Source organism: Heterocephalus glaber, unplaced genomic scaffold, assembly GCF_053883595.1.
Source record: "Heterocephalus glaber isolate CG9 unplaced genomic scaffold, H.glaber_assembly_v1.0 deba00001472, whole genome shotgun sequence".
NCBI lineage: Eukaryota > Metazoa > Chordata > Mammalia > Rodentia > Bathyergidae > Heterocephalus > Heterocephalus glaber.
Window position 1 is genome coordinate 22,597,396 of NW_028258315.1, and position 13,124 is coordinate 22,610,519.

General features: G+C 35.9%; 1 protein-coding gene across 3 annotated transcripts in view; it reads right to left on the reverse strand.

Annotated features, from left to right (window-relative positions):
* Positions 1-391: 391 nt before the first annotated feature.
* Dcdc2 (doublecortin domain containing 2) overlaps positions 392-13,124 on the reverse strand; it is a 169,753-nt gene continuing 157,020 nt past the window's right edge. Inside the window, exons 10-12 of one of the 3 annotated variants that reach the window (XM_087181238.1) lie at positions 8,650-8,952; positions 5,787-5,905; positions 392-5,259 (exon numbers count right to left, since the gene is read on the reverse strand). In XM_087181238.1, the coding sequence (XP_087037364.1) occupies positions 5,801-5,905; positions 8,650-8,952 (408 nt within the window). In that variant the 3' untranslated portion in view covers positions 392-5,259; positions 5,787-5,800. Of the gene's footprint in view, positions 5,906-8,649; positions 8,953-13,124 lie in introns of all 3 variants that reach the window. The other 2 variants (XM_004847611.4, XM_013073281.3) reach the window with 2 other exon arrangements.

A 13,124-nucleotide genomic window follows, 5' to 3' on the forward strand; every position in this document is an offset into this window, starting at 1 on the left:
TTCCTGTTCCTCCTGGTGTTGGGACCTGGCTCCCCAGTCATAAGATTGATTGTTCAGGGAGATTTCAAGAACTCAACAAGAAGCCAGTAAGCCAGTAGTCAGGGAAGAGGGGAGAACCCACATCACCCTAACAGCTGTCTACAGCCAAAAAGAATAGCTGTGAAGCCAAGGCCACTTGCTTTGCCCAGCTTTAAATGTGGTGTAGGTTTAATTTTTATGTCACTTTTGTTACCATCAAACCTATGAATTTGTTAAATCAGTGGAAAGTATCGTATCAGTCATCTTTTAATGGAAGATTGTGTTTGACTGTGAGAGCTTTTCAGAGACTTGTATGACAATGTAATAGGCTGAGGTCCTACTAGAGGAGAAAATAAATAAACACTTGGAAACCTACAGAAAGCTGAATTTTTATTTTCATAAATAAATCTAAAATAACAAATGCATGCTCCAATTTTACAATACCTTATAGAAATTACAGTCATTACTGGTTGTGGAAAGTTCCAAATGCCAATTAACTGTGTCATCTAAACAGATTGGACTCTGGCAATGGAAATGCCACCTTCTTTGCAGAGGTTTGCTTTTTATTCTTTGGGAATGACAGAGATAAACTGGCCATGTTCAGAAGAGGTCCGCTAATGAACTCTTCATGGTTACAGGACCCAGAACATGTGTATTTTGTGTTTAACTGGCTTTGTTTCTCAAACGTGGAAGGGAAAACAAAACTATTTGAATTCACTACAGTAAAAGAGGTGAGTATTTCACAAACTGAAGCAGAATTTTAGCCAAATCCTTTGTAAATTTTGTAGTGTATTCCCATGGATGGATGTATACAAAATGTGTGTAATATGTATGATCTAGTGTCTCTTTTTAAAAATATTTTATTTATCTTAAAAATTTGTACCTGTGTTTCTCTGAGTATATCTTATAAAAGAAATAATGTTTAAATATATTTGAATTTTATCAAATAAACAACATGCATATGAAACTGTAAAAAATACATGATAAAGCTTAATATTTGCTAAATAAAAGCAGAAGTATTTTTTAATGCACTAAATTTCTGTATGTCAAATGTTTCTATTGTATTCATGAGAAATGCTATGAAAAGTATTCATACATGAAATATTAGCAACACAGCATCATAAACAAACCATAAACCATCCAAGTGCATTTTAATTACATAAAATGCAGATCTTTTTACTCACAAGATACAATAAACTTTTGTGTTTTAGAGCATGCAGTGATACAGAAGTAAAAACCTAAATGCGCATAATTTGATAAAAACACAATTTTCTTTATGAGCAGACATTCTGAACATAACAAATCCTATAAAAACAATGAGCTCAACTTAATCTTCACTTATAACACCAATAATTGCACATTATTATTGTACATATTAAAGATTTAAGACACAAGGCAAACAATGAATCAAGACAACAAAATAGGCTTTCTCCAAACTTCTAAAATCAACTACAATCATTCCCTTTTCCCATATGCCATTACATTTGTGACAGTAACTGAAACACTCAATTAAACTATATGGTTCAAGTTGATGAAACTGCAGAGAATTCATTTGGTCCCATTCACAGATTAAAGCTAAATCATTGTTGGCTTAAGTCAATGGAGTTCCATTAGTTACCTCCTGATTTCATAAATTCTTTATTGTTATCCAGACATTTTTTAATTCTTTCCTAATCCCCCATCTCCTCCTGATGTTATGCCTCATCAAAAGCAATATAATTTTTTCCTCATCAACACATAGGGACCCTCTTTCATTCTCCATCTGTCACTCAAACTTCATGGGAAGAACTGTAAGAGTTTCACGTGGGAAGAACAAACTGCGGACCCATCCACATACCAAGAGGTTCTTAAAGCAAAAATCTTGTGGGATTTATAAAAATTCTATTCAGTAACAAAGAACTGTATGCACTCATTGCCTTTGAAAAACAGGCTAACCTTAAAAAAATGATTCCAGCCCAAGACACTGCATTCACACAAGAAAGCTAAAATGCTTCTACACTATTATATAAACTAATGGGCCAACTCAATTTATTTGTGGTGCACCTGGGTACCTAGTACCAAAAGGAGTACCAGATACATTCAAGTAAGACATGCACACACACATTCAACAACAGTAATTAACCTTTTGACAGGACCTGTGTTGGTATGAAATATTCTGCATCTAAGGTATGCATTACTATAGGTGGCAGAAACTGCTCTGAAACCACCTCAGAGAAACCAGATAGGTATGTCTATTATTTAATGAGACTTCATTCAATATTGGTCTTTGGGAACCAATATTTAAAGCACCATGATATATGTCAGTTGTTAGCATTTTGCCTCATGTTTTTACACATTGTTTCTTTCAACCTCAACCAAAAGAGCCATATTCTATTAATAATTCTGTGCCTATGGAGGCATTTTTAATATTTAAAGTGTGTGTGTGCATTCCATATAAGTACTGGATATCCATCTATGTATTATATTTCTGTTCAACTTGGCAATGGTTCATATGTGATGCTTTCTGTTCAGCAATTAATCTACACATTTAGCTTTGCTTTTGCTACTTGTTGAGCAAACAAATGTGAAGTTAACTCTTTAGGAGAGTTGTTTAATAAGAAAAGGAACCCTTCCTGTTGTTATAATATTCAAATTATTTTTCTAAGTGAATGAATCTCATCTTTTGTGTATAAGCAGGTCATCCAATGAAAATTCTGAGATGCTAGTTTATCAGTTATACATTGGAAGCATTAACATTAAACTTCCCATTAATTGGTCCAGGTGTCCAACTGACTGACATCTGGCTGATCTAAGCCATATATATGGGGTGGCTTATCTTTACCCACCAGGGCAACAGTGATCACCTTCAGAATAAAGCAAGAGGCAAGGAAAGATCGTACTCTTCCCTATGAGCCTACCTTTATCATATTCCCTAAAAAATTGCTAAGGGAAAAATGTTAAATAAAAAGTCATTCTATAAACACAGAGAAAAACAATGAGTAAAAGTTTTCCTTGGTCATGGTATCATATTTCATAACAAGAAGTCAATGGGCACTCAATAGCTATTTTCACAGAAGCTAAGCCAGATGAAACATCTGCAGCCTGAAAATGACTTTAGTCACAATCTTCTTTCATTTGCTCTGAAAAACTCCTAATGTTCCATTCTGCTAACAAGCCAGGTGATTACAAGTGCCTTAAAAATCCAAATAAATTTAATAAAGTAATTACACAAAATTAAAACTAGGAAACCTATGTATACAACATCACAAAGAACTAATGTCTCAAAGCATTATATTAGTTATTACATGAAAGCTACCTAAGTTTTTACATAGCACCTTCTCTATATAAAACAATACCTGAAGCCTAACCAAGATCTCTTCCATTCGCTCACATAGAGGGTCCCCAGTTCTGTCACCTAGCGTGCCATAGAGACCACTATTGCTGCAGAGAAAACTGCCACATTTAGGAGATGAATTGGCTTTCATTATTTATTTCAAAGTCATCTCCAAAGTGATGTCCACAATTTTAATTCTCTGTACATGATTTCTTGGATTACCTATGTCATTTATTCATAGTTTCAGTAATATGTCTGCAACTTGTTTTAAGGTGGCAAATTGTTTTTCCTTCCCTCATGATAGGTCACAATTTCATCCCATCAACAAGTATTAAAACATGTACAAACAAGAAAATATTATACCCTCATTTAAAATTGTTGATACAATTATTGTGGCCTATTAACTTCTTGAAGTATACTGAAAATTCCAAACTTTATTTTCCTGTAAGCTATCAATGTTGTACTTTATTAAAATAATGCATCAGGAGTTCCTTACAACCTAAGAGTCATAGTACAATGAAGAAAAGAACAAGTAGGAAAAAAGAGAAATTATGAAAGAATAAAAGCGAAAGAGCAGGAAACTCTATTAAAGAAAGAAAAAAGAATCACCTGGAGACTTGGCTAAAATTCCTTATATTTACCCACTTACTTTTATAAACTATTTAAAACCACTAACCACAGACTAATAGTTGCGCTGGAATTTAAGATTAAAAGCCCAGCTGGTCTCTTTCTTGTACCACATGAGATGTTTGCTTGTGGTATTCAGTGCTTCCTGTTGTCCATTTGAAAATGTAAGTGTGCTGGCAGAAAGCAGAGACTAGATTTCCCACCAGAACTACAGTGCTCATTTATAATTTATTTCCTAGATTAATAAATCCTTATGTCATTACACATTTCAAATACTGTTACATTATAATCTCTATTCCTACTTCCTATTTGTGTAAAATATTAAAATAGCTGTTAGGAAAAATACATCTATTTTCTATAGTATTAAGTGCTTTAAAAAACCACCAACTATTTTGATTCCAAAATCTGGTTATAAAACTTGGAGGAAGATAAATCTTTTAAATTTATGATTAATAATAAATCTTATAAAAGCACTAAAAGTTAAAATTTCCATACAACCTCTACATAATTAAAAATATATTCTTTAATGTGAGAAAAATATATCATTTCTGTATTCGAGGGAGAAAGACATAATAGCTACTAATAATCACCAAACTAATGTAATTACGTTTTTCCCATATACACCTCACAAGGCAAAAGTAAATTATTAATCCATCTACAAAGTGACAATCAGGATCTGGTTTCATTAGGACAATTTTTAAAGATTTTTTTCAATTTCTATCAGATGGCTTTAAGTTGTATAAGAAGGAATCTGCTGGAAAGACTAAATATAACCAACTATGAAAATAAATGCTGCTATCTCCAGAGGCAAAAATACCATAGGACAACCCTCGTAGAAATAAACCAAAAAGCAAGTGAAATTGAGCAGTCACAAACTCCTTACTGCCTTTTCCCCCTTCCTATTACATTGTACTGTTTTCTGTTTAAAAAAAAAAAAACTAGGAAGAATTCAACCCCTGTAATAACCAGTATCAGGTTTTCTATTATAATAACATGAGGGAGAAAAAACGGATATCTAGTTTAAAGTTATCTAGTCTTTCCCTTTAAGCTTCTCTTTCTAAAATTATTGGTACAAGTAGACTGCATCTGTGAAAATCCATAGGAGTTCCAGAATTTGCAAACTATCCAGTCAGTCATGACCGAGTGTTCCCTCACTGCTGTTTCCTGAGGGTGCACCCTTGCAGTCACGGGGTGGAACTGGAAAGCCCCTGACATTAGTCACTAGTCCTCTGCAGGAATGTTCCTCTAGCCAACAGGAGCACTTTGCTTTGTCTTTCTAGTTCACACAAGGTGGATTTTGGCTAAGGAGAAAAGAGGAAAGGAATGTGGATAAGTTATGGAAACATTTCAATCTGTTGCTATCTCCAAATTAGCTCTGAAACCAAACTGCAATTTGTTCATTCAAATTTATTGCTTTAAGAAAATAATACATGTTGTCCTATTACCAATTCTTTAAATTCGATGCTATCTTGGATAAATACTTTACAACAAGCTGACATTGAATAATCCTGCTTCTAAATTTATAATAAAGGGTGCACTCAGAATGATCCTACGTTTATGCTTACAAACATAAGTCACCAATTGTCTTCCAAGGCAAGTTCTTCTCTGTCCTCCTTATTTAATTCTTCTAAGTGACTTTCAAAAACACATGCCACAAAAATAAGACATTGTCCCTTAGTAGCTGCTAAAAGTTATCTAGTCTTTCCCTCAGGCTTATATTTTTAAAATTCAATAAGCAGTATTCATCCATATTGTCATATTATGTTTAGCAACGACTGTGCTTATAATTCAAGTATTGCAACCTTTTTCTTATAATCCATATACTTGCTTTTAAAAAATCATCTATGCCACAACAGCATAGTCCTTATTTTGTTCATTGTTTTCATTTTCTTGAGGACTAGTGATTTTTACTTCTGGTCTTGGTGGTCCTTGAGGGTCTAAATCAGCCTGGAGGAAAACAGAGCAAAACAAACATACTTAGCTCTTTGGGTTACAAAGGTAACAAAACTGACAAAGAAAAACTTACTCAATGTTCTATTTAATCATGTAAGTATTCAACTAGGAGCAGTTCCTTGGGCCCCTTTGTGTTTCCATCTACCCAGTGGACCTGCCATACCCAGCCCTTTATTTGTACAGGTTTTTCTGGGACCATAATCCACTATGTGTTTTAAAAGCTCAGGCTCATTTCTTATGCTGCAGGCTTTATTTTTCTCAATTTTTTCTTTATTTCCCTTTGAGCTTTTCTTTTCAAAAGCACATTTATACTTTTTAGTGGAGCATTTGAGAGATAAGGGAAGAAAAATGCAGCAGCTTCCCCTCATGCCTCATTAACCTGCTCTGATCCTCTGTCTCCTGGTTCTCTCATGGTGAATGTGGTGCCCAAGTGCCATCAGATACCAGGTCGTAAGAGCAGGACAGACCATCAAAAGGCAGAGGGAGCTCTGCTCTCACAACAACACTTGTTCTGCCACTTGCACTTTTCATATCTTATTAGTTATATTGTCTCATTTATAATTTGCCTTCCTTCATTAGATTGAAAACTGATGAAGATGGGAGTAGATGGTTCTCAAACTATGCCCCCTGCAATCCTGAACACTCTACTGGGCCAAAGGGCTCAGCTGAGGGGAAAACACCAGCTCCAGCTCCCCAAATCCCATAGCCATAATTCCAGGATTTTTGTTCCCAAAAAAATAGATATCTATCTATCTGTGTGCATATTCCTGGAGTAATGTCTTATTTCACATTACCTTGTGGAACATCTCAAATGGTATTTTGACTATAATGCGAGCTCACAATCTCAATAAATATCAGTTGTTCATTGTGCATTTGCCTTGTGTTTCCTGCTGTTTCTACAATCATTTCTCACTTTGCACAACAACTGTCACTTGGAACACAATGTTTCATAATAAACCAAATTTTAGTCATTTGGTAAGTACAGAGTCCTTTTGCAAGAGGTAATTATTAATTTATAATTCACATAAATATGCATGTTCATACATTTGATATGCATAAAGCATATCTATACTAATGCATCAAGGGAAATGAAGATATGATAGATCATTATTACAAAGGAGAGATGAGTCAAGTTAAGATTAAATCTCCATGTAAGTAACTTCTCTGCTCACGCATTTGCATTGTCCTTACAATCCCTACCTAGTCACTTATGAGGCACTTGCTCATATGGATACCCGAGAATTTGGATTCTTCCTCATTACATACCAGTGACACCTGTACCTCAGGCCTTCTCAAAATATATAATCTTGATTTTTGACTGATGCCAAATTCCTATCAAAAGCCTGTTTTTCTCCTTTATTGTTAAAGTTAATTTATTTTAATTGGCAAATAAAATTGTATATATTTATGGCATGTAATATGATGTTTTAAAATATGTGTGAGCTATGGAGCAACTAAACTGAGTTAACATATGCCTTACCTCACACACTACCATCTCCCATAGTGAGGACAGAAAATCTCCCTTGGTGATTTTCAAGTACACAACCCAGTGTCATTAGCTACAATCACCATGGACTCTAGATCTCTTAAACTTGTCCCTCCTACTTGAAATTGTGTATCCTTTGGCCAACATCTCCCTAATTCCCACCCCTGGGCCCTGGTAACCACCAGTCTACTCTCTGCTTCTACGAGTTTCAACCTTCTTAGATTCCACATGTAAGTGAAATCATGAATTGTTTGTTTTTTCCATGTCTGGCTTGTTACACTTAATAGAATGTCTTTATCCATGTTGTTGCAAATTACATAATTATTTTCAAAAGTTACATTGATGGAAGCCAATCAATTCATTTCTATAAACCTAAGTTACATGTTGAATTACACTAAACCATCAGAAAAAAAGCACACAAGGATCTTACTATCTAGACCCACTTACTTTCTCATAAACTTTTATCAAAGGCCACTACAACAAAGAGTTTTATGAAGTCTACTACTAGAGCAGCCATATAAATAACACTGAGGACTATGTAGAACTACATATGAGGAATTTCTTACAGAATAGGGCTGTGATTATGTCATTTTGAGTAAAGATAAAATGAGAAACATACTGAGAAGTTTCATTTAGATGTTAAGAATGTTTTGTATGAGCTATACAGTGGATTACAGATAACTTTGTACTGGTTACTGAAACCTAGCCACAAGAACATTTTGCACTTTGCCATTGTTAAACTTGTTCTTCTCTCTTGTATTTTGCTAAACATAACAGAACCTGGTGTTCTGAGGGCTTGATTCAATAAATCCATTTAAAGTGAGCTAAACAAACGACAATTCCTCTAGAGAGCAAAGAAGTCACTGGTAATAGAGATGATGTTCTTTATATCACGTCTAGGTCTCACTGTTCTTGATATCCTTTTCTGGTTTAGTCTTCCCTGGTTTTAACTTTTTGTATTTTTGTATGTCTCTCTTTTATTGTATATGTTCTTAAAGAACTCTGTAAATTTTGTACAACAAGGTGGGAGATGGATGGATGGATCTATAGTGGATGAATAGATGGATGGATGGGTAAATGAAAGAATGACAGACATATGGACTGTCAGCTAGGTTGGCAGCCATATATGTTAACTGACTGAAATATGTAGCAATTAATTAGACAGTATTGGATCTTTCCTACTCTAGCATAAGGGGTTTTTGTTCAGATACATTCTTGTACAGACAAGTGTGAGCAAAAGCAATAGGAATACCTCATCCTGTCCACTGCCAGCTCCTGGAGAGTTATGTTCCTCATCTGCTGCTGACTGAAGCTCATTCTTAACCTGGCCCAGCTCCTCTCCATTTTCTTCATCAGTACCTCCATTTACATGGGCAGGACTGGCCTTCTCCCCGCTGTGTTCAGGGGTATCAGCAGCATCCCTGCCTCCTTCATCTGCAGCTCCGCCATTCATCCCTGAAAAGTCTTCTTTCTGCTCTGCATCTATGTTTGCTTTCTCTTCATCTTCTTCCTCATCAACTATTTCTGCTGGCCTCTGATAGAGCAAAATAAATAACTGATAAAAGTACAAAATATAATGGAGGATTTTTTTCCTTTGCACATCTAGTAGTATAGTAATTATTATTATATTACTGTTAAGTAAAACTACCTTACATGTACATAGTACTTTACAGTATAAAATATGTTTACATGTACAAAATACCTGCCATGTGCCACACTTTCAAGTATTTTCTCATTTACACCTCACAACAATGCTGTGAGATTGGTCATAGTCCCAGTTCACACTTAGAGAGCCAAGTAGCCAGCCTAAGATCCCTCTGAGAGAGCCAGAATTTGAGCTAATCCTGTGACTCCAGAACCAATGCTCTACTCCCCACAGCAGAAGGAAACTAATTCACAAGGCCCTCTGATGCTTGGCAATGGAGTGTCTAACCAGAGAAGGGGGCTAAAAAGTCTTTGTGGAGAGATGACCATACCAGCACTGTGGGTCAGGGTAGCAGCCCTGGATCCAGTGAACTCAGCTTTTCTGACATGGAATGTGAATAGCTTTTCACATAATGCACGTAATGCCTGGGAGTTAACAGCTTGTCTATAAATACAAGCAGTATTTTATAAACTCAAATTAAGCATTTGGATATATGCAAGTTCACTTTAAAGGAGAACAGGAGGCCAAGTACCACAACCAAGACTCTGGGGAAATAAAAACCCAAGTTCAAGTCCTAGCCAGGCACTCAGTGGCTGCTACCTAAATTCTGTGAATTTCAGGTTCCCTGTTTGTAAAATGTGAAGGTAATAAAATTTCCATGGGGGTTAAATGAGACAAATTATAAAAAAAGACCTCTTGTACATCTTACCTGGCACATGAAAGATCCTTAACAACACTGGAATTTTTTCCCATTTATTATGACACATCCTTTCCTGGAGCTATCATATTTCTTTATTTCCATCAATAAAATAAGTTTTTTAAATGTTAGGGTAGAAAGAACACAGAATTTGTTTTGTGTTCAGATCCCACATCTGTCACTTTCTGGCTTTCTGATGTTGAATACTTAATCCTTTGGCCTTTGTAAAATGAAGGGTTAGGGCTCGTTATCCCTGAAATCCCATCCAACTCTAGAAATCAACTGTCTTCTAAGAAAAGGGTGTCTATGGTACATTAACAATCTTTTTATAAAAGTTAGCATACTGCTTTCCATTTGGGAAGTGAAGAAAGATGGAGATGAAGGGAAGTAGACTAACAGTTTAGAAAAATATTGCACACAACATTATTCTGAAAGAGAAAAAGTTGGAACCATGAATTTCTATCTTCTGTTAAAAATAAAGTCACAAGTTCAGTTAAATGATATCAAAGATGTACTTAAACAATAAAGGAAAAAAATAGCTATCCCAAGGTCCTGCAGAAACCAATGTTTGTATTATACAGACTGAATAAGACAGTAAGGCTGATTGTTTAATTTTTAGTCAGAGGCCTAACATCAAATGGCGTAGAGTCCACACTACCCCTTAGAATACTACCCAGTTGAAGCCCACAGGAAACCTGTCTTAGTTACTTTTTCATTTCTGGGATAAAATACCCAATATCCAAAATGAAAAAAGGAAAGGGTTTTTTTAGCTCACAGTTTATAAAGGTTTCAGTCCCTAGTAGGCTGGCTCCAAGGCAGGGCAACATAGCAAAGGTATGGTAGAGGAGAAACAGTCCATGGCAGGGTAGTCAGGAAGCAGAAAGCAGTGAGCCTCCATTTCCCTTTTATTCCATCTAGGCTACAAGTTTATTGGTGCCACTCACACCCCTAGTGGGGCTTCTGTCTTCAGTAAATTTATTCATCTCTACCAGAAACCACAGTATTCCAACCAGTGGACTGATCTGATCCAGTACCACACACCCTTAATCCAATATCACACACCCATAATCCAGCCACCTCCCAAAAGTCCTACCTATGAGCACATAGGGACATTTAGATATAACCCATATCAAAGGTCAAAGGCTGGACAAATACTCAGACCAGGAAGAGGATAGATCTGCCAGATGGTGCTGAAAAAACTGGTGAAAAGACCTGTGCAATACAACTCATTAGACTTGATAAAGAATATCTGAATTTCCATGTATGAGACCTAAAAGACTGAAGTGAGAAAAAACTCCAATCTCTTAAGGAGAAAAATCACATTTTCCCATCTCCCCACCACAACCTTGTGGCATCCCCTCTCCAAAGAGAACTAACAGGGGAAGATATTGAGGAACACACCTAAACTGATGAGGAGAGGAGAGCTTGAGAAAGGACAGGTGGTTGCTATAAAAGGACTATAAAGGACTGTTGCTATAAAATCAGAACAAAAGAAGATGCAGCACACAGGAAAACTGGTTTCATTTCTATACACTAACAATTAACAATCTGAAAAAATTATAAAATGATTCCATTTACAATAGCTTTGACATGAATAAAATAATTAGGAATTAACTTAACCAAAGAGATGAAAGACTTGCACAATGAAAACTACAAAACATTGCTCAAATATATTTTAAAAGATAAACATACTCCATGTTCCTAGATTGGAATACTTAATTTTGGTAAGATGTCAACACTACCACAGTGATCTGTAGATTCAGTAAAATGTCAATGACATTTCTGCAGAAATATTAAACTCCACCCTGAAATTCATATAGAATATCAAGAAACCCTAAACACTCAAAACAATCTTGAAAGGTAGGCACAAAGCCAAAGGAATCACACTTCCTGATTACAAAACTTATCACAGAGCAACAGTAATCAAAACCAATGGCATAAAGACAGACATGTAAATCAATGGAATAGAAATTCAGAAATAAACCTTAATTTATACTATAGTCAAATGATTTCCGACATGAGTACTGCTTTAGTTACTTTTCTCACTGCAGAGACAAAACACCCAACATCCACAAGTTAAGAGAGGAAAGGGTTATTTGGCTCACAATTTGCAAACATTTCAGTCCATAGTTGCCTGGCTCGCAGGCAGGTTGGCATGGCAGAGGGCCATCACAGAGGAGAAAGAGTTCATGGCAGCAGAAGACCGCAAAAGCAAGCAAGGGACAAGACAGGCCTCTTTCTGTCCCTTATGTTGTATCCAGGCTACTGGGCTTAGGATGGTGCCAACCCAATCAGTGAACTGATTTAGTAATCACCACCCTTAATCCTAGCACCCTTAATCCTAGCATTGCACCATGAATCCATCACACACTCTAGATTCAGCCACCTCTGAAAAAGTTCCACCTATGATTGTATGAGTCTTTGAGGAGACATCTAAACACAAGCCACAACAAGTACAAATGAGGAAAGGACAGAATTTTCAACAAATGTTGGTGGGAAATCTAAATCTCACATACAAAAGAATGAAGTTAGTGTTATGGATTATATCTAGATGCCCCGCCCCAAAGCCTCATGAGCTCATAGGTGGGAAGTGGTTGGATTATGGGTGTTTGATAACTGGATTGATCCACTGATTGGTTTACTGTAGACGGAGATAATGGAATTACTGAAGAGGGGAGCCCTACCCTGGGTGTGGGTAGCACCAATCAATAGGCTTGTATCCTAGATGGATTATACAGAGAAAGAAGGAAAGCAGGCTCACTACTTTTTGCTGCCCTATTATGGACTGTTTCTCCTCTGCCATGCCATCCTGCCTTGGAGCCAGGTGACTATGAACTGAAACATCTACAAACTATGAGCTAAAATAAATCTTTCTTCTTTAACTTGTAGGTGTCAGGTATTTTGTCCCAATAATGAGAAAGTAACTAAAACAGTTTGACTCATGCTTTACACCATATACAAAAATTCACTCAAAATGGATGAAAGACCTAAAGAAAGCCTTAAAGCTTTAAAGCTCTTGAAAGAAAATAGAGCAAAGCTTCATGCTACCAGATGGGGTAGTGATTTCTTAGATATAGCAGTAAAGGCACAGTCAACAAAAGAAAAAGAAATAGACAAATTGGACTTCGTGGAAATTTTAAGATTTTTGTGCATCAAAAGATACTACCAATAGAGAAAATATTTGTAAATCATAGATCTGCAAATCTGAATGGAGGTTTCATATCCAGATTATATTTAGAACTCCAAAAACTCAACAACAAGTACTGCAAAACAATTCAAACATGGGTAGAGGACATGAATAGACATTTCTTCAAAGAAAATTTACAAATGGCCAAAGGGCAAATGAAAAGACACTCAAATCAAACTTCAGTGAGATACCTCCTCA